Genomic DNA, 23,923 nt, shown 5'->3' on the forward strand with positions numbered 1-23,923 from the left:
AGGTTTTTTTTATTAAAACACTGCCGAGTTTTAAAATTTTAAGAAAAAAAGAAAAATCAGGTGAGCTAAAAAAAAAACCAGACGAAACGAATGAAATACAAAACACAGTTAACAGCTTAAGCTGTGTGGTTTTTTTTTTATTTTTCGCGAAAAAAAAGCTTTATTATATCAGAACTTTAATATAAAAATCTAATAAATGTCTGTTTTGGAGAGATTTGATGAAGAAAACTGCTCCTGTCTCCCATGGGATTTTAACGATTTCCCGCATTGGCGGTTAACGACAGGACTACTTCGATCTGTAGGTCGGCCGGTGATCGGGATCGGGATTCATCAGTCAGTGCGCTTCTCTCCTCCGTTGAACGATTTCCAGCATCATTCAAATCCAACTCTCCCGTATCTTATCTGGAACCGATAGAAAGGAAGTCATCGTTCAGGGGGTAAGAGACTTTTATTTTGTTGATATGTCAGGACAAAATGAAACATAGGACTATTATATAAAAATTAAACGTAGAATCTTTAACATATTGTATTTTTATTCATCTATGCAGAATCTAGCTGTTGTAAACTTATTATTAAATTATTATTTTTGATACAATTGTATAAATACAAACCGTTTTATATTTTATTAATCACTTACTCTTAATATTTTAAACTTCGACAAAATTAGATGAAACGATGATTAAAGAACAATTGAAATGAATTTATAAACAAAAAATAAGTGCACATGCTATATATTATCACATGTCATATTTTTACAGATAAAGTTCTTTGGTTTTTTAATCAAGCATTGATTGCTGTTTATTTTTGCCAATAATTTGTCATCAATTGATTTTGAATAAATATATTAAAAAAGGGCACGTAGCATCGTTTTTTAAAGTAAGGCGGGGGGCAGACTCAAAATCCAAAATACATGTGTATCAAGTTTTTTTCTTCTGAAAATCATCAAAATCTTGGGGGAAGGGCATAGTATACCTATATTTTCAATTTCACAGTTTCCTTTTTTTTTTGCTTTAAATTTTTACATGGTCCAAAAATGGGGAGGGACTATTTATATGTAAATTTAAGAAAAATATTTGATGCGACAAAAAGCGCTGGTACTACGTGCCTTTAAAAGATTGATATGTTTTCCGCAATGACAATTGGTGAAAAAATAAAACTTAAATAAAGACGGGGGCAATGAACGATTGGGGTCCAAAGAAATCCATCAAACTCCAGTCGTTAGTACCTCTAATGAACATGATGATGGAGATTGAAATGGCCAAAATTATAGATATCGGCTTTTTTGTCACGATCCAAAAACGATTGCTTCAAAGTAGCCCTCTCCGATCATTAGCAGCATATCTTAAAATTACCCCAAATCTCCAGTTACTTTAATTTGCATAAATTTCCCTAAAATGCCTTTAATGTATGTGAGAGAGAGAGAGAGAGAGAGAGAGAGAGAGAGAGAGAGAGAGAGAGAGAGAGATTTCTTGTATTAAATACTGGTATCGAAAGCAGTTTCATAAATACTTAAAAATTATGGAAAAAATCTAAAATAAACATTCGGGGATAAAAACATACTTAATCTGTTTTACCAAGCTCTGAATGAAAAGTTTCAGAAATCGTGAACAATGAAATTGTAGAAAGATGGCGTTAATGTATAAAAAAAATCTGATATTAGTATAGATTAGTATATTATAGTACAGGGTGATCCATAAACTCTGATACTATTTTAAAACTTCATAAAACTTTTGAGGTAAACTTTTAATTAAGGTATCATTAATCTCCAGTGACTAAAATTTTGTAGCATTTGTAATGTACGGGAAAAAAATCTACCAAAAAAGAAGAAAAGACGTAATAAAATCGGTGTTTGGGTTTTTCATGGTGCCTTATCTTTACCAAATGGCTACAAAATCGAGCTTCTGTACTTTGAGACTACTGACTAGTTCACTTTGAATTGTAATTAATCTGTTCTATGATGAACTGGATTTTGCAGACATATAATAGAGTAGGATAGTCGTAAAGAATCAAACATCTCACCACACAGGCTTATATAGTGAAAGAACAACTCAGGACAACTATTGACAACATTCAAGGAAAATCAAGATCTCTGTTCTGTCCAAGTTTTTGAACTGATCATCTGAATCTGCTGAATACATAATGTATGTTAGCAAGACGTGTATTCAATGATATCCAAAATAACATTATTGTAAATAATAGTAGATCAAAGCACGAAAAATGTATCCTAAACACAGCAAGAATGGTTGTGTGGTTTGAAAACAAAATTGAAGAAAGTTTCATTTCCTTTATAGCTGAGCCCGGATGTTCAGTTACTGCTGTGCTACTCATAACCCTGATGTAAACCTGGGTGGGGAGTCCTTCATCTGATGTTATTGAATGATCAAGTTATTAAATTCATCCTTAAAATCTTAAATATTAGAGCTGCTAAATAAATGAAATGTGGTGAGAAACAGAGGTGTAAAAATAGGGAGCGATGGCAATTTGTTATAAAAACTATATTTTTGTAAAAGTCTAGTAAACCATTTGACATAATTCTGCTATTTTGATGCTAATATTTAGTTTCCCATCTCTGCTACGTAAAGCACGCAGATCGCAATTAACCTACATAATACAAAACTGTAATCCTTGTGTCTTTATAGGGTATGTTTCACTTTATTTAACTTAATTCCTTGGAACTGTAATGGGCATTCAAAACAGTATCAGATATGTTAGATCAAGTAAATAACTATAATCTTAAACTCCGAGCTTTTTATGTGATGTACATGTATAGTAACTCAGGATTCCCTCTTCTATCGATTGTGATTTATATAAAACCAACATCTAACCAGTTTTAAAACGAACTCTCCGCGCATGTATCATGTACATGCATATCATTCAATGAGAGATAAACATATGTCATATTTTCTCTATCATCCTGTGATTATACAAAAAATCATAATTTCAGCGACAATATTGAAACAAAATAAATCCATTTCATTTACATATTATATAGTTCATTAGCTTTTATGTAGAGGATTTTTCGGATAAGAAACAGATGATGAAAATGGTAACACTTTACACACTTTCCACGCGAGGGAAATATCATGATCAGCAACAGTCTATCGGTTAATGCATTGTTTACAAAAAGAACAACGGACAATTGCATAAAATCAAAGACCAGCAAAGGACCAGACGTTGGCCACTGTAGCTGGTTTCAGTGTGCAATCGGGTGTGACGAAATCGAAGGGTATGTTTAGTTAATTAAAGAAAAATTGTCGTTAATTACAATTCCTTAATTACCTAGATTAACACAGAGAATATATATCAAGTAAAATGTGGCTTCACATTGTGATGTAATCTTTGTCACGGAGGTCCTTAAATTTCGTCTGACACATTCACACAGGTTTTCGTCAGCAAAAGATAAATACAACATTCTTAATGAAATCTTATATCCTTATGTTTATACAAAAAAAGAAAAAGATTTCCTTCCGTAGATTAAGTCTTATCGTTCTATCTACCGCGGCTACCGTAAGATTGGTGGCCTATCTACTGTACCTTTAGATATTATACATGTAAATTTAATCAAAAACATCAATATCAAGGTTTTTGATTGGACTGAAAAGTTAAGGTTCCCTGAACAAAGGCTCCCTCTCAAGGCCAAGGCAGCTGTTGTTATTTCTGATATAGCAATTTTGTTTCTAGGGGAAATGGGGCTTGTCAAAGTTCTCTCATTGTGTTTAATCTACTGATGCCAGAAACAGAATGCGACCATTTGTCTGCACTGGCGATTCTTCCCAACAGACAGGTTGTCCTGGAATGGTTCTAGGGATAGAATGACTCCTAGCATTGAGACATGCAGTGGAGCCATATTTCCTATCGAAACCTTGGTATGCTGACAGCGATTTTATGTAGTTTGCACACTTTCACATTACTGTAATCCAACCGCAGCCATGTAGATCATCAGTATATAGTTTTACCGCGAGGAAACACTTTTTTTTATCAGAATTATCAACTTAAGATACATCAAGAGGAACAATTACCTTTGTAAGTCAAAAATGAATCATTATCCCGTGCATTATTCTAATAGTAAGGCAAGTAGATCTTAATACTGGGTATAAATATTTTTGTTGAATTGTTTATCGGAATGATCAACTTAGATACTAGTATACCAAGAAGAACAATTTCCTTTGCAAGTCAAGCATGAATTAGGCCCACGTATTATTACATGCACGAACTCCAGCAAATAGTCGTACACAGTATGGTTCAGGTATATCATGATGAAGAGTACTACCTTTAATAGAGCAATATCTTTTTCTTTTTTTTTGTAACTGTTTTTATTACCCCAGAACATGTAAGAGTATTCTTACAGCCGAGGTTGGGGAGCCTTGGAGTCTATAAGTTAACATTATATATACTGAAAAAAATTTTGAAACGGGGTGTTTTTACAAATAACATCATTCATACACCCACTCATTCAGTTGCATGTATATGCACATTACTCTACATCATAATCAAGTACAAAAAATCAGCATTTTACAGTAAACAAAAATAAATTACTTTGTAATATCTAAGATCATAGGGGAAAAAGGCTTAAAATCAACAATCATTATTAAAGGACAACCTCGCCCATCTTACATGAAATATCTCTAATTCACAATTTTTCGTGTAAATAAATTTTTCACATTTGTAATAATAAAGTATTTCACGTTTGATTCCAGTAAAGGAGGGTAATTCTTTTCTACTCCTTTTTCTATATATATGTCTCTTTACAATACATATTATTATATTGAAAATGTTATAATATTTGTAATATCTACCAAATATAACATCTATTTTGTTCAATGGTATATCTAATTCAAATTCGTCCTTCATCCAAACTAGTAAATTATCCCAGATTTCACTCACATATTCACATTCCCAAAAAAGATGACAAATAGTTTCTGCATTACATCTACAAAATGTACATAACTCTGATTCAACTATTCCTATCTTACATAAATAAGTATTAGTCGCAATAATTAGAGCAATATCTTTGCTGTAAGTGACAGTACTCATAGTGATAGCATATTTTTTTTTTACATATGTACCAGATCCCGTACAGCTGTCGGAATCACTGGGGTTTGGATTATCTGCATCTTTACTCAGTCCCAGTCCCATTTATACAGCGCATTTCCTTCAAGTATTTGTTATTTATCAATAAATCAGAGTGCAAACGATGTTCTTTCAACATTATGAACAAATCGGAAGATTTGTCTTCTATGAAACACTCCCTCTAGTTAGTCAGATTTCGTCAGATACACGACTGAACATAAAAAAAAGTATACGGGGATTTTGCATTGCAAATGGGATGAAAGTACCGCGGATGATAACGCTAAAGAAAGTGCGAGTTGTCACAAATACTTTTGAATGGAAATAGAAGTTACCACTTTTAATCATTAATCTCCCAAAGAAATGTGTTTCCGTTCCAGTGACTTGCTCCGAACAAAAAGAGAGATTGTCAGTGAATGAATCTCAAATCCCCCCCCCCCCCCCTTCATCGATTTCAATTGAACTTATATATTTGACTTATAAGTTTCTTTCTATTAAAATCGTTAAAATTCGACAGAAGCAATAAATTGGGACAGACAATAGAGTATCATCAGAAACTGTCGGATTATCTGCAAATATGAACCGTTATGAATACCCGGATGTATAGGAATACGTTAATGAATATTAGGTGCGCCAACAACTATCCGATACACCTGAAGCAACTATTTTTATCCCACGCTAATATGAAGTACTCACTATATTCTTTTCAGTTTGTTCAACATCTGTCACAGTAGAGAAAACAAATTTTCCTGTTTGGTATTCAACAGGTGCATAGAATCGTCTGTCAAAAAGTTCTGAATCTCTCTGGGGCAATTGGTTTATTTATTTTTTTTATCATTTTATAAAAAAAAAAACGACGATTGACAACATGCGGGGTGGTTGGGATGGGGTTCCCTAACTGTTATACATTATCCGGTATGCTAATATTCCCCATTATAAATCTGCGCAAAAAGTCTTTTTTTCGTTCCTGTAAATTTTTGTGTGTGAAAATGATAATGTGTCAATAAAGATATCTTGGAAATTTTCCCCTTTCATAGATTTCAATTGGTTTTATGCATGTTTTCGTTTTAAAATATGGTCCAAATGTGTTGCATGAATATCTTGATCAGACAATCGATTAGTTCTTACAACATATAGATCGTGTTTCATGACTACTTAAATTGTCGTGTATATTCTATGACTACTTACAATATCGTGTTTCATGACTAGAATAATTGACGTGCATATTCTATGACTACTTACAATATCGTGTTTCATCATTAGTTAAATTGACGTGCATATTCTATGACTACTTACAATATCGTGTTTCATTGTTAGTTTAATTGTCGTGTATATTTTATGAGCAGTTAAAATACAAGTATCATGTATAATTTGTGGGAAGTTACAAACTTAATAATTTAATTTGTAAAAAGTTAAATCATCGTGAATACTAGTATTTTTTTCTTATGTAAAACAATGGCTTTCTTATCTATAACCAGTTCAAATATAGTATATATTGTGTGAAAAACCACAATATCTTGTATAATTTTGTAATTAGAAGTTCTTATTATTTATTTTCTTTATTTTTATGATAAGTTACAAGTTCTTTCTTTAAAGAAATTTACAGTCATTATATAACACCAAAGCGCGCTGTTTCCTACTGAAAACTGAATGCTGATTTTCTAGAGCAAAAAATTAATAATTAGTCCAGTCATTCTATCATTTATCACAACAAAATTGCGTTATGATTTTTTTTATTATAATATGTTAAAGGTGACAAAATATATTCAGAGTGATATTGATATATTTACACGTGCTACTGAACGTGCAAAGTAAGAACGAGTCAAATAAAGCGTTAATCTGGGTCATATCTCTATTTATACCGTGTTTATCTGGGTCATATATCTATTTATACAGTGTCCCGGGCTCAGTGAGTCTGTGCCCCATTATGCATATTTATTAACAATGTGCGTGTATGTGTCAAACTGTGTACACTTTGTGATTAACAATACCTTATTCATTTCATAAATGGTATCAATATTTCACGCTTATTCGCCGATCAGCCTCACCACGGCCACGAGATAACAGAGAGAGAGAGAGAGAGAGTTATTCATGTATGAAAGTTCCATCGTTTCTCATCAAGTCGGTCATCTAGCCTTTTCCCGGTTATTTTGCGGAAATCTACAGATATTTAACATATCGTTGACAGTTAAACAATCTTCCTAATTAGTGTTAATTGGTCCCCTGCTATCTCCCTACTTATTCTATTTTTGCTATAATACCGTATTTACCAGTTTAAAATCTTTCCAGCACCTTCAAGTTTAAAGGTAAACTGGGCGTTTCGTGGATGCGGATAAGCGCATTCATGTGTCAAAGGAAACACTGATATCTCCAAAGATTTGTTTTTCCAGAGATGGATAATTTTTTGTGTGGCAGTGTATGAGATATACCGTACGATCTAGCCCCGGGTATGGTGATTTGTGGGTGAGCTGAAAACCATCGTCGGAAACCCAAGCAAGTCTCTCATACACTGACCACCGACCGCAAGCCAACTCAATTATCTTTCTCTCGCGATCGGTTTCACGAACGCTCCCAATGTTGTTTTTTTTTCTTTTTGGTTGTTTTATTTTTTTGCATTTTTATGCTATTGTTTCAATTTTTTAGAAAGAAAGTATGATATCAAGTGATTGCAAACGCACGCAAACATCTTAATTGACAACCTCTCAAAATTCGGGAAATTACCTTATTTGTTCGATTAAATTCATAAAAATATCTTTGAAATCAACAAAAAAATCAAGAAATATCAACAGTTAGTATGGATAAGTGCATTTGAAACTGGTCGTGAGTTTCCCACAGTGACCATTAACCAATCAAAATGGTGAAACGATTAAAAAAAATTATATTTTGTAAGATTATTTATTGTTTGACAAATGTCTAAGCATTGCTGATTTAGCAAAAGTTGTTATATAGATTATATAGATTAATATGATTATCTAGTGAGTTAGCTTCGGAAATATTCTTAATAAAAATGGAAAATAAATGTTTTATAAGAAAATATGAGTTGATCAATATTTAGGAAATTAACTGTCTGAACTGACTTGCTGTCATTGACATAGAAATTGTTGTCTTTTCTGGGCTATATATTGCTCTCCTTATCCATTCCGGAATATATGTAATTGCCGTATTCAACAGTAGTCAATTGAGCCTTAATGCAAGTCTATAGATACGGGGTTAGTGTTAGCTACTGCTAGCTCTTGTCTTCGCTTTGGGCTGCTATGACAATATATTCAATGAATTAGTGCTAACAAGCTTTAATGTGAAATTAGGATTTAAATACATGTATTTCATTTTTCATTGTTTCTATGTAACATTTGTGCTTAGAGAATTATTTAGTTATCTATAATGCTTTAAATGATTAACGGTCTTCACGACCTTACTTCTGTAAAGAACTACTTCGCATTGCGGATAGAATGGATCTGATGAGTGCGTACGTCGACATCATTTATCATAAATGTATCAAGCGCCTGTATTCTTGGATGCAGAAATGAAAGTGCTTAAGGCCACACAAATATAATTCCTTTTTTGTCGGACCCCGCGCGCTCGTATTTAAATAAAACTATACTTGTAAATAATATTGTTAATTTCCCGCATCTGCATTATTTCTTGTTCTGTTTCCGCTCTATTTTTAAGATTGTTTATAGTTTTAATTTATAAATCATGTACAAGTAGAAGAAATATAACTCTCCGCTCAAATATATCTATGTACCGCCTAAAAGTTTTGGGTACAAAAAATAATAATTTAATTTTTTAATCGCTCGTCCGCTCGTACCCTTTTTCACTGAATGTCCGACGAACAAGGAATTATATTGGCGTGGCCTAAGTAAAATTTCTTTTCATTATCTTACGAGACCAGAGCATGTTTGCAAGATTTCCGCAGTGGCGCAGGAAAGATTTCACGCCAGACAGATAATCCCATCGTGGTCTGTGATGCTGGAGCAGTCGCGGTTTCAATGAAACAATTGCGATTACTTTTACTGTGCAGTGACAGCATTGAAGAAGAGATAAAATTGACTTTATATTGAGATGATGAGATTCATAAAAACGTGTTCATCGCTACATTACTGGCCATTAGGCTGAAGACGCGTGATATTGTCTTCCTATGGATCATTTCAGATGTTTTCATTACGCAAGAACCACCAGTCTTATATTTGACGAAAAGAAAACTTGCATAATTGTTTGGCAAGATAGTTATTGATATCAATAAGTCATCCCAGCAAATGCATATTAACCGTTTCTAAGTAAACAGATGAATAAAAAAAAAATTAGACAAATTCATGAGGCAATCTCAAGACTCCCTCTTTCTCTCAAATTAAATTTCAGTATAGCAAATGAAATACGTGATAAAATACGGGGACAACAAAATATTCAAATTTTATTAATTTTATTGTAAGTGGTTCCATATTTTTACATTATTAGAGATATTGAAACAAAGAATGCAAACACATATATGGTGTAAGTAAGTGAGTGTGTGTGTGTGTGTGTGTGTGTGTGTGTGTGTGTGTGTGTTTGAATGGGGGGGGGGGTTGAAGGGATGGGTAAGGGAGAGATGGGTGACCTTTATATTGTATACATTGGTTCCTTAAAGGGGCACATTCTAAAGTTTTTAAGGGCGTTGTTAGTTGTAAAAAAAATCATACATAAATTAGTGAAGACATCTCCCATAAATTCTTGATTTAACCCGTCGTTTATAGTGTATCAAATCATCTCAGCTGAAATGAAGACTTGCATGAATGTACGAAAGCCGAGAAGGATCATTCGAGATTCGAGATTCGAAATACGAGATTCGAAATACGAGATTCGAGATTCGAAATTCGAGATTCAATATCTAAATTAACCAATCAAATCATGGATCTGAAACCTGTATCCTAGCAACATCAAACTGTTCTAAATAAAGATCATTCGTACATGCTCTTTCCTACAAATAAATGTCTTTATAGCTCTTAATAAATGCTATGTTCACTTCTCCCTACCTAACTAAATAATTATTTACTTTTACACAGAATATCTAAGTAGACTAGTAATAATGCAGTGTGCTTCGCGGATCTAAGTGATTTTGTTTGCCGTGGTGCATTTCCACCTGATGCGTTTGAACCCTGGGGTATTTCACCACCAACCCGGGTTTATTCACCCCTTTTGTGTAAAAATGCGTTTATGGTAGAGAACTTCATAAGCGTAGCTAATTTTTTCTGTAGGAGGTCCTAGGCCAATTTTAAAAAAATTTTACTATGTAAATTTAATAAGCTCCAATTTTCCCGAAGAGGGGGTCCAGATCCCCTGACCCCCTCCTTTCTAGATCCCCGCATGAAGATTAGTACATGTATTTAAATAATCTAAATATAAATAACCTGTCCTGTTTCACTAATAAATATAAGCATTACTTATCGTTTTTATGTATGCATACAGTGATACACTAGTACTATGATTATAAACAAATCATTGAGATATTATCACATTATACGGAATTATTAATAAATACAATTTATTTTCCTTTTCCTCAGTAAACAACTTATTATGAGTCTTACTTTTGGAATTGTTTTCAATTTAGAAGGATACCTACTCTTTACAATTAAAGGTAGGGATGATAGGGTGCCAATTTGTTCACATTGCCGATTTCTTGTGCAGAGAACAGTAAAACTTTTTAAAAATTTGATTGTGCATGAATATTTGTTGTAATTGTTGTACATGTATTTTGTTATAATTCATTCATTGATATATCAATAAGAAAGATTAAAAGCATATGTTTCACAGCCAAGTTTCTCTGTAGTTTCCTACCCCCCCCCCCCCCCGCACCAAAATTGACAATAATAACATATAAGTCATACAAATGTTTACTTTTTTTGTAAGTAAATCTCTAAAGATGTAAATAAGCACTGCAAACAAAGATGTGTGTATTTAATATACTACTACATTACACTTAGCCAGATCAAATGTAATCAGGATGAAGCTACAAGGGGTGAGTGGTGCAAATTTACCAATTTGTCGCCATACACACAGAACACCAAATAAAGAAACTGTGAGTGGTGTGTGGAATGCATAAAATTATTATAAAATTATCTCAAATAATCAGTGCAAAAACCAACAAATAGACTGTTATTTGTTACATATCCTGCAAAAACATTGATAAAAAATGCTATCGTCCCATAACATAGCCGGTTAAGTTAATGTGTACACATGTAATTCTAATATACAAGAAGGCGGACGTATCAGGCGGGGATCCAGAAAATTAAATTTCAAAAATGATCGGTTGAATTACATTACATTTTTTGAAAATTGTTTTAAACTATCGCACGGGTCAAAATGCATGATAGAAGTTATGTACAGTGTAATTTGAAACTTTCATTTTATATCAATATGTAGTATTACCTATTATAACAAATGAGAGTATAGCACAACTGCCACAAGCAATACATGTCCTTTACCGGCACCACCTCCCTCCCCATAAAAAAATGAAACAATTGTCGTTTTATTTGCTAAAATGTGTGTGGTTCAAGATTTTTCTAAAGGACATACCCGATTAGAATTGAAAAAGAGTCGTACGTTTAAAACTAATTTTGTCAAATTTTTTAGATTCATTGGTTATATTTTGGTCCATTTGGGTAAATAGATGCACCAGCGCAGCTCTTATTTATATATAATCAGGCCATAAATTCAAAATATTTTCAAAAATTAATAGCTTTAAATCCAGTGGATGAAAAAATGGAAAGCAAGTCGAACTCGATGAGTGCTAATACCTGTGTTGAATGAATGGTACAGTAGGATATGCGCAAAAAAGTCCCGTCTACTATTTCCTACCCTATATTTATTGGAATATTAAATCCGATTATAAGAGTCAAATTAAAAATCAAGTACGGATATGTACCTGTTTATCAAAAGTAAAACTACTCATAATTTATCTACAGTGCATCGTTATGGAGCTACACAAAAAGTTTTATATTAATTTGCCGAGCCAAATAAAAAAAAACCTGGAAAACGAAGAGAAAACAAAGTGGGGACAGAATAACTGGCAAACTAATTAGGACTTTATAGCCCCCCCCCCCCCCCCCCCCAGATAATTGGAGTACAACATCCGCATCGAGAGAGTCGATGTAAATCACAGGTGCGCTAACACCGTTAAAATTAAAGCTTGCTTGTTGGTCTGCCCTTCCCTAGCTACCTCCCATCTTTTCTCCTTTTAGAGGCTTAATTATTGTCCATATATGCTTGTAACAAATCAAATCAATTTCAAATTCTAAATCAAAACTGAATTTGACACTACAAAACTGTCTGTCTGTCTGTCTGTCTGTCTGTGTCTCTCTCTCTCATATCGACATATTCTTATCTGGATTTTTGTCTTTGAGGTTGTAAATCATTATATCTTCTTTGGTTTAAAACTTCATCATAACCTTTTGACATGTCGATTATTTCATTGAGTTTCGTTTCATAGGTAAAACATTTAGATTAAACAGATCTTTCATCGCGAGCCGATTTTTACACAGTTGGGGCGAATACACTTCGGGTTAAAATTGTTCGGGGGGAAATACTTAGATTCGCAAAGCCAACAGTGTTATTTCTAATTTAATTGTTTATACTGTGTGGGGTTAATTCATCAATGTTAATTTAACCATGTTATAACCACTATATAAGAGCTATTAAGACATTTATTTGTAGGAAAGAGCATGTACGAATGATCTTTATTTAGAACAGTTTGATGTTGCTAGGATACAGGTTTCAGATCCATGATTTGATTGGTTAATTTAGATATTGAATCTCGAATTTCGAATCTCGAATCTCGTATTTCGAATCTCGTATTTTGAATCTCGAATCTCGAATGATCCTTCTCGGCTTTCGTATTAATGACCCAAACTGTCTTCGTATAATGGACTTAAATCAGCAATTGAAATTTTCAATTTTCACCAATTGTAATGGCAAAGGGAATTTTGAATGAACAAATACAAGTATATATTTTTATTGAAAATGGTATTAAACAGTAGCCAACCAATTCCGTTAATAATGTTTAAGAGATAAGATTTGCGCATAATTGTAATTAAAAACATTCATTAAGATACAGCTTTGTACAGAAGCGTTTCTTGTGCTTTATATCCTAAATAGTTGTCTTGATTTGATGAAGCAGAAATACAGGAATTGATTTCTCATAATACGGCATTAATAATTGTTTTGTATCGTCCTACTTACGTCATTGACAAGGCTTCTGGCAAGGATGGACTCGTTTTTTATTTTTTAACCAAAAAGGGACAACAAAGACACTCAGTTCACCTCTTGGAGAAATGACATTGATTGAAGTAATTAGATTTATATACGACCATTTTGAATAAATATTTAGCTACATCCTGTAGTAATAGTCCATTATCGGTCATATTACACGCTGAATTAATGGCACACGCCTAATAACTGCCCATTTCGAAAGCAGACAATTCCCAATTTTAAAAAAGGAGGGCGTTGAAAGCTCTTCTGCATGTCTCCGACAATAATATTTTTACCATACAAAGCAAATATCTATTAGCTATATTTGCTCCCATTTTTATTGTCGTGTATCTTATTTATTCTGTGTTGATTAATGGTAAAATGCTGACCCTATGGAACTTTTGTTGGCCATCGAGTGAGAATTTTTATCCAATCTTTATTGGAACTTGAGAAGAAAGTTCGATTGTAACATTAACTCTATCTCGTCTTTTAGTCAAGAATCATAAAATGTATGCAATGAATGCGTCATACTAATCTAGCGCGATGTCAGAACCTTTCAGCAACGTATGGAAAGTATAAAACATATAAAATTATATACAAATTTGCAAATTTGTAACTGATCCATGCAATAAAAGAGTTGTCAGTGTTATAGTAAATCGGTGCTGAACTATCGGACGAGGTAACAGGGCGAGGTAATGGCTGAACGGTCGCAGTGAGATGATTGATGATGGAGAAGAGAAAGCAGGTCTCCTCTATGAATAGTCGTTCAATACCACTTGACGCTGTGATTATACTGATAAAGTATACTCTAATGATGAAAGGGTGTAATGGGTACTCATTTAGTCGGTGAATAATTTAACTAAATTCAATCTGATTAGTACTTTTAAAGCTATGCTCCAGTTCTCAGAGTGCACATTACATACCACGATAACGAGAGAGTTTAGAAGAATTGTTTGGCATTGAGTTTTAAATACTGTAACTATCTGAGATCAGTATCTCACATCGTAATACAGTATAAAGATATTCAAAACTTCTAAGGGTTTATCTAAAGAACTAAATGCTTTTGTGGGTGATTCATGCGGGATACGAAGGTGGCGGCATTGCAGAAAAAAATGCATAGCGTGTTATGTTAATTTTTCTGCAATGATTGAATCATCAAAAAACAATTTATTGTTTAAATTTACACCTTTGTTTTAACAAATTAATATATTGGTCGTAAAAAAGAAAGGAAAATTAATTATATCAATGTTAACTTACTTCAGTATGTAAAATTAAAGAAACAATCAAATCGTCACCTATGTGTTTTTGTGCAGTCCGTCATTTTTCTTAGGTTGCTGAAGGTTTCCGATCGATAAACTGGTTAGATCTGGATTGTGTAGATTTTAGTTTTGTCAATTTATATATACAGTTGTGAATTACAATTAGATTCCGCAAATAATGGAGGGAATCATACTCAGTGGATGCAAATATTTAAACAACAATAAAATGATATCTTTGATGATATGAAGGTGCATGAATTACCAAAGAAAGAATTTTATTGTTTATATCTACTGATAGTGCTCCAGTACATCTTTCTTTTTACAAATCATAATACATTGATTGTAAAAAGTAAAAAAAATTAAATATTGGAATTGGAGTCTGACATCATCATGATTATTTCGTGCAGTTTGTGATTTTGTAGGTTTCGATAAACAGGACATGTAGATTTCAGTCCTGTCAGCTTCTAGAGAGCTATGATTTACAGTAAGTTTCCGTAAGAAATAGAAAAAATTATTGTCGATAGATGTAAATATATATTGATAATTGTTTTTCAAGAGTACATATCAAATTGGTTATGTAAGATTGAAAGTCTCACTTAATCTTACAAAAATAAATATACTATAAACACGTGAACACGTTTGTATCTGTGCTAATGGTGCATGCATTAGCAAAGTGTATTCATTAAAACAATAAAATGCTTTCTTTGGTGATTTATTCGGGATATGAAGGTAGCGACATTGCAGAAAAAAAAAATTCTGCAATGATCGCTACCTTCATAACCTGCATAAATCACCAAAAAATAAAAAAAACATTTCATTGTTTATGTTAACATCTTTCTTTTAACTTATATTATTAATAAATTGATTACGAAAAGAAAGTAAAATTCACTAAATTAATGTTAATGTACATAAGTACGTTAGCAAAAAGAAACAGCCAAATCGTCTCCTGTGAGACTTTGAGTCTGACATCATTATGATTATTTCGTGCAGTTCGTGATTTTTCTTAGGTCGCTGTAGGCTTCGACTAATCGATAAACAGGGCATCGCAATTTCAGTCCTGTCAGTTTCGGCCGCTGTAGATTTCGACCAATCGATAAAAGGGGCGTGTAGATTTCAGTCTGGCTGTTCCTATAGAGCTATAAGTTTCCGTTAGAAATAGAGAAGATGTGAGACTTTGAGTCTGACATCATTATGATTATTTCGTGCAGTTCGTGATTTTGCTTAGGTCGCTGTAGGCTTCGACTAATCGATAAACAGGGCATCGCAATTTCAGTCCTGTCAGTTTCGGCCGCTGTAGATTTCGACCAATCGATAAAAGGGGCGTGTAGATTTCAGTCTGGCTGTTCCTATAGAGCTATAAGTTTCCGTTAGAAATAGAGAGGATGTAAATATAGAAAATTGAACGTCGCAGACATAAAGGAAAATATACACTGAATGTAAATATTACAGTGTGAACAGATTCCAGGATTGCGATAATTATTTGATCAACTCCGCAAGCACTTGGTAGTGTCATTCGCAGAGACTGTCGCAGCTTTAACACGTGTTTAATGTCCGTGTGTTAAAACAATTGACAAATAGATGTGTATCTGATAAGGTTGCTGTGTAGACGGCTGACCTCTTAAGTACACACAGGTGAATTAACAACTGTAGTATCTTACGTGCATATCATACATAAGCCTTGCTGATCGACGTTAACCCGACATAACTTATTACACGCTGCATTTTATGACGAAGGCGTCATCATTCACCACCAATCAGACGTCAATGATTTCAATTAGCAAATACGACATCAGCAAAACCAACGTTGTCTTTGCTGGGTAATAAAAGGTCGAGTTCTTGTATGTTAAACAAAGATTCGGATTATTGAAAAGTACGAAATCAAATTAATTAAAGTCACCCTTGTTTATAAAATGAAGAATAGACGTATTGTTTGATTTATGACTACTCTGTACCCGACATCATTCGGTTCCTTGCTATCTGACTGTTACGTAGCCCCTAATTTCCCCTAGTAACACAACACCAGCCATTAGAGGCGTTTTGTTTGCAGTGAATACATATATTGTTTCTTTACAAACAGTGTCCTCACGATACGATCAAAACTCTAATTACGTGGCACCGAGGCATCCCACGTAATAAGAAGTGAGTACTAAAAAGAGGAGGACTCCAAGAGCTCTAAAAATAAAGAACGTGACGAATCCACGGACTGATGTATGGGACGCCCTGTAGTACTGGGAGTACCCCCCTGATGTGTGTAACACCCTGTAGTACCGCCAGTATCTGATTCACTGTAAATCCCGTTACTGTCAGGAAGAAGCACCTACAACATCCCTCCCGGGGGAATCCCTCTTTCATCTGAAGTCTTCGTCGTGGTACATCGGGGATTTGTCTGGCCAGGTAAGACAGATTTAATATCAGGAGCCGTTCCCTTTTATATTGTTTTCTTGTTTTTTGTGATATGATTTACTTTTTTTTTTAGATTTTTATCTATTTATTATTGAGAGGACGACATTCATCATATTTCATTATTAAATAAACTTAATTACATAATATATGTAGTTATCAAAATGTGTATATTTCTACTATAATAATTATACTATCTTTTGTTAGTCTATGATGTTTGTAATTATCGTGTTCCTGTGTTATGTTAATAATATGTAAACCGATGGGAAGATTATCTTTCGGAAATAAAGAACTTGAATTGATTTATGTTAAAGCTTATTGGCCGTACGTTAAATGATTTCTACGTATTGGTAATGATTATTTTTCTCCTGTTTAATTTCTTGTCAATACCTTACGTCTTTGCAGTGTTAGAGTTTTTATCACCGAGGAGACAAGATGGATGATTGAGATTATCTTTGATGAGTCAGCTGAACAACTAAGAAGTCCACTTGTGGCCAGTGATAACCTGTTAGGGTTAGTATTTTGTGAATAATTGATTTGATTCTAAAACAACTGATCACGAATTCCCCGTAGCTTTAACTAATCTGGAGTTATTTGTTTTGGTAACGTGAATTACATTGATAAAGGATCTCTGTTCACTCCTTGGTGCGCACACAGATATCCGTCCTTCCGGTTACAGGAGTTCTCATTTTGATTCATGACAAAATGCAGCGATTTCTAATCAGAGGAAATATTTCTGGTTGCATTCATGATCTACAACTATCTGGCCTGACACTAAATCATACTGATGCATTCACAACAGCCTTAAGAAATAGTTCCTGTAGGAAACTATCGCTCATCACCGAACGTGTGTCTGTTAAAGTACGACTGATGAAAAATGAGATTAGTTTAAAATCTATATTACTTTATTAGATCCTGTAATTAGGTTAATACTGAATTAACAAAATGATTTTCCATGAAGCACTAATTTTCAGACTGTCACCATGGTTTTCATCTCTGGTCGCTGATTCATTTACAGAATATTTATAAAAGATCATACGTCAGAGCTGATAAAAAAAGCCCTCCAATAATGAAACGGTCCCGGGAGGCCGTCATCCAGTATCTTGGTTAAAGCGTGTCAGGAAACAAAATTGCTTATCAGAAACGTTGAGAGAAATTGTTTTCTTAGATAAATGTGGCGATCAAAAAAGTTCCTTCAAATTCCAAAACTATTTTATTTTATCGTTCACACTGAAAGTGTTTAGCAAACTTAGAATGTGGTTATGTGATGATCTAACGATGGATTCGGACAAATTTATATATGGGCTCTTCAAGAATTCTGTCACTAACTGTTTCCGTGTCACTTGTGTCCTTAACAACTCCATTATTTTGTTTCTCTGAGTAAAAGTCAGAGCCCTACCTATAATTCCGTTCACACCGTCTGTTTCCTACAATTGTCTCAATGAAGAAGTAAATCAGACAGTCTAAGGAACCACAAAATCTAACAGCAGACACTATTATAATAAACTTTCCATCACAACCAGAAAAATTACATACAGTTTATCTCGGCTTTACATAAGATTGAACACCGTAATATGGTTTCGGCTGTTGCATGTTAAAGTATTTCGACAGCATTTAAGGTAATAAAACAATGCACAGGCATATTGATGAACCATTTTAGACCCGATTGGCATTAACTACAAATATTTACTTTTCAACTCACTGTCTTTGTCTGTGATAACATTACGAATCAATTTTGAACCCTAAAACCGAATTAGTTTTCATAAAACACGAATGACACAAAATAGGCGTGTCTTATAGCATAATCGAAAAACGGTATTGGCTGCGCCGCGTAGTAATACATACGCATGTGCTGATAAAAAATAGTGGTTTTAAATAATGTTTTAAAGATTACAAATTGGACATTATATAAATATAAGTAATAAGGAATCATTCTTTGAATATTATGGTGATAATTTCGGTCGGAGTGTGGTCAAATCTATCATAATGCCCCACGGGCTTTATCGGATTTGACAACGCCCCGACCGAATGTTTTGCAATAGAATTTGGACTCTTATCATGGACCTCTTGTACAAAATCGTTATTACAACTAAGTTTTTCTTTAAAATATCTTTAACAAAATAACATTTTAATCTTTTAATAACGAATTGTTAAGTTGCTATGGGTCAGAGACTATGGCATCAAATAATTTGGACTAAATAAGCAGTTTTAAACACTCCAAGATAATAGTTTTAGAAATTAATTGTGTAACTGCATATTTAAAATATGAAAATGTGACTACAAGCAACATTTTTAGCCGATGAGAAGCAGGAAAAAAATTCCACGTTATACTTAACCTTTTTTTTTTTAAACAACAACCATAGAATTCAATTTTTGGAGTGTCGAGGAAATTTAACTTTTTGGCTCTCACATCCAAAAAGATTTGGAAAAAAAAATACAGTAAAAACATGTTTACAACAAAGTCCCGGGAACAGGCGATTTTTGCTTTGTTATAAGCGTAATTCGTTATATCCGTCAAGTTAACAACATGAAATAAAGTCACGGGGAATGAAAATCAGTTCCCTGTAAGCGTCAATTCATTATAAGCGTGTCCGCCTTAACCGTGTTTTACTGTAAGTGAATATAAGAGGGTGGGCCGGCTTTAACAATATACAGACTAATACTGTTCCCCTTGATAATTACAGAAGAGATAGCTTAGTATAGTACACAATTATTTAATGCTTGAGCAGCTCAGTATGATCTATTGCCCGAGGCCAATGGCCGAGGGCAATAGATCATACTGAGCTGTTCCTTGACTGTTCAAGTATTAAATAATTGTTTTATTACCCAATTCCTTCTTTAGTTTTCGGGGTTTACAATTTGCATATTGCAGATGGTTTTCGTGCCATTATGCAATGTATTAAGATTTTTTTTCATCTTTTACATGCACAAAACCTGTTGCATGCATTACAACATCTCAATTTAATATAAGTTTACACAAAGAAGGGTGAGTCTTCAACCCATTAGATTTTAAATAGTCTTTTACCTTATAAGAGGCTTTAAAACTGTTGATTAATTAATTTTTTGATACTCCATTTTGAATTTGGTTTCATCAAGTACTAAAAACAGCGTCTATGTAAAGGAATATACATTCCCTGAGAACTATCGAAAGGATGTAACATTAACATACCCGCGTTCTGAAATACGTTGCCGGTCCAATAGATCGCAGTCTATTGACCGGCAGTTCAAAATAGACGCAAATATTTAATTTGTAATAAAACAACAAAATATCTTTGATTAGGTAATAAAGAACATTATATACAAGTTAAATATGTAGGGAATTTTTCTTAACTAAATTTACTACATGTAATACAAAGCTCACGAAATCATATCGTAAGATTTGAATTAGATCTAATAGGTAAATTCCTTGTTAATCCACCGTTAATTGATTTTAATTACAAGCAAAAAGAGCCTTGTCCATGTCTTTTTTTGTCCCCCTCGGAGGTAAGCGACCGCTCAATCTTGGAAGATGATAAACACCCAATCTAAGTAGGAACCGCTGCAAGTCTCTCACAGATCGCCGGCTAATTACCAGCTATCAGTATGATTACCATGCTTAAGAGGTTCAAAGAATTGATCAGTCTTGTGAGAGATACACCTGTCACAGTTACCGCCACAAGATGATGCCACCCCGATCACTTCACATTCTTCGTTCATTCATGTGACATGGGACAAACTTTGATTAAATCCATCGTTTGCCATATGACAATTTTCTTAGGAGTTCGGGCAACCAATTAGTAACAAATTAGTCAATAGATCTACGTTAAATTTTGATAGAGTATCTTTTTAGTTGCCAGCAGTTGCTTAATAAAGTAGAAATTCAATTAATTTGAATAGCTTGTAATTATAATAAAAATAAAATTCAATATCTTTATACCACTCGTCTTTTTATGAGAATTGATCTAGTCTAATAATGGCCACGATCAGACAGCCTCTACTTAATGTGTCGCGTGGCATTGTTTGAATGACTTTCCCAATCCCATTTTAAACGAACCTGTGAAAAATGATACGAATTCGATGTAAAAATTCCAACAAGTCTCTTTAAAAAAAGTATGTTCTGTAGAAATAAAGATTTAAAAAATGTAAATATTTACTATAGCATTGAATGATTTATTTTTGACGTCGTCGTGTCAATAACTGCCGTCAGGTGAGCAGACAAATTGAATAACGCGCGTTAGCGCGTTATGATAGATTGTCTGCTCACCTGACGGCAGTTATTGACACGACGACGTCAAAAATAAATCATTCAATGCTTATATTTACATTCCCTTACTGAAGAAATCAATCGTTTACTTAAATAAATCGATATAAAGTGCAGATCACGGAGGGAGTGAATAAGTAACAGCAAGAACAGCTGTTTTGTAAAACCGGTTTAAACTGGTTTTCACATAGACTGTTGAGATGAGATCGACGAGCATGAAAATATAATCCATGATAAATAACTCTTGAAATGTTGCTTTTAACAATAAAGTCAACTTTTTTGTTGAATTATTATAAAACATGGTGTTTTGACAACATTCATGAAATACATTTTTTAACTGATAACATAGAAATCACTGTTTGAGAACTACTTATGTAAGTTACTCGTGAATTCATACGCAGTGAATAGGAGTTGCATTTAGAGGCATTTAAACATCACGGAATTTAATGGAAAAACACAGTAGAATGTAAATATAGCTATATAACTTACCACTGTCATCTAACTAACTTCACGCACAGCTATTGAATTTTCATGACAGAATCCGTTACCTGAAACTTCAGTGCAGGCTGTGTGCATTCAGCTTGCTTTCAAAAAGTGTTTCAACATGCAGTAAAGCTTAACTTTAAACAATCCATATTTGTATTACTTTTATATTTAACAGGGGGAGCAAATGAAAAGTTTCCGAAAATGGAAAATTCATCAAGAATGACAAACAACACTGACTTCCGGTGCGCCGTTTCTAATGGCAGCATGGAGGCGTACATCTGTATCATCTCTGAGTTTGCGCCAATGACGATATGGTTTGATCGTTACATGACCATATTCTGGTACTGTGTGGGGATAACTGGGAATTCTCTCACCATTAAAATATGGTCAACACGCGTCAGTCGGACCAACATTTCCGCTCTGTATCTTATCGTGCTTGCGATCACGGACCTGTTTTACCTGTTGTTGCACGTGATACAGGAGCTGAAGTTTGCCTGGGGCCTCGCTACCATTGACATCGAGGGCTGGTGTCAGATCTACTTTGTTTTTTACATGTTTGCTATGTACATGAGCCCATTGTTGATCCTTGGGTTCACCATTGAACGTTTCTTGTCCATTATACACCCTTTCAAAAGTCAGAGGTTTTCCACAACCAATCGAGGACCGTTTGAGATATCTGGTATTACCGTGCTTGCCCTTCTCCTAGCTCTACCTCAGATATTCTGCTGGGATGTTATATACGGCGAGTGTCAAGGACCAAACAGCGACTTTCCTCGCGTGTGGATGTGGGTCTCCGACAGCCTCGTCTTTGTAATATTCCCTGTGACGTCACTCGTTTTGAATACGCTTGTAATGAGGGCGGCTTCCAAAGCGGACAAAATACGGAGAAGTACGGTGCCGCTGTGTCGAGGTCTTTCTACTCCGGATAAAAACGGACACCATAGCAAAGCCAAGAGCAGTCCCACTACTTTGACCTTACTGTGTGTCTCCTTTTATCGAATTATTACTGTCATCCCGGTGTCCATTCTATTTGCTCTTCAGGGAGAATTCAAGTATGGCAACTTCGAGCTGCCACTGTCGGAGATCGCGAAGGACCGAGTGTGGAGAAATCATCTGTCGTGGTACAAAGCCAAAAAAACCGTGGACGAGATCGGCTTGTCGCAGTACTGTTGTAACATATTTATCTACCTTGTCACCGCCCACCACTTCCGGCGTGAGATGAAGAAACTCTTCTATTTTGTGCCGTTCATGCGCAGTGATGAGTTTTCTGATACCTTTAACACAGCCTCCATGGAAATGAGCTTTCTGAAAAACAAACCCAAGGATGATGTGTAATTGCGCGTGAGACTGTTATGTTATCGTTACAGTGACGTAGCAATGAAAGTTTGATTTTAATGGTTTGATAAATTATTTATTTATTATAACTATTTCATTTGGAAAGGTTAACGTTGGAATTTTTGAAAAAATGATTTATGTTCACATGTTTAAAAAATACAAGATTCTAATCCATTTTTTAAATTGAAGTTGTCAATATGAATAAATAAAATAAAGTTTTTATTTCCCTTCTCGAATAATTTAAGGATAAATAAATGTGTAAATCGATTCATGCAGTGATCTTCTGAGAACAAAATGATTCTAAATATGCAATGAAGTTGGAAACAATTTTTCTAAAACAGAAAGAAATTTATTATAGAAAACTAGATATTTTCCATCCATATTCCAGCCAAAAATCATAAATGATTGATTAAACGGTTAACACGAGTTATTGGATTAGAACTTATTATAGTATTACACAATTTCGATACAGCATAACCATAATTCTTCCCATCTCCCAACAATCTCATCTTCTATGCAAACAATAAATGCATTACGTACAGTGAATATCCATTGAAAATCTTGCTTAAAGAGACCCCATCATCGCATTTTAACGATAAATACGATGTAAAACCTATACATCGTTGTTGTGGTTGGATTTATCAAGGAGGCGATTGTTATTATTGGCTTCAATTTTGTTGGTTGGATTTTTTTAATTTGTATTCAAAATGAGGTAAAATTGCGAAATTGAATTGATCTCAAAGTGTTAAAACGTTGACATATATAATATTATAATTATGGTAGTTATGCTTGAGTTCGGGAATGATGAGCAGTAAAAGTGGCAACACTCTATTCAGTACCATTTTAACAAGAGCTTGGACTTTGTTTAGTTGTGTCAAACAGTAATGTGACACAGGCATGTATATTTCATTGCTGG

General features: G+C 34.0%; 1 protein-coding gene across 1 annotated transcript; it reads left to right on the top strand.

Moving 5' to 3' along the window:
• The first annotated feature begins 310 nt into the window (after positions 1–310).
• LOC128175066 (C-C chemokine receptor type 1-like) lies at positions 311–23,165 on the top strand. The gene is made up of 4 exons (XM_052840472.1): positions 311–437; positions 16,624–16,940; positions 17,352–17,459; positions 21,848–23,165. Exon 4 carries the CDS (start codon positions 21,874–21,876, stop codon positions 23,005–23,007), a length of 1,134 nt encoding a protein of 377 aa, XP_052696432.1. The 5' UTR covers positions 311–437; positions 16,624–16,940; positions 17,352–17,459; positions 21,848–21,873; the 3' UTR covers positions 23,008–23,165.
• Positions 23,166–23,923: the final 758 nt, after the last annotated feature.

Source organism: Crassostrea angulata, chromosome 3, assembly GCF_025612915.1.
Source record: "Crassostrea angulata isolate pt1a10 chromosome 3, ASM2561291v2, whole genome shotgun sequence".
NCBI lineage: Eukaryota > Metazoa > Mollusca > Bivalvia > Ostreida > Ostreidae > Magallana > Magallana angulata.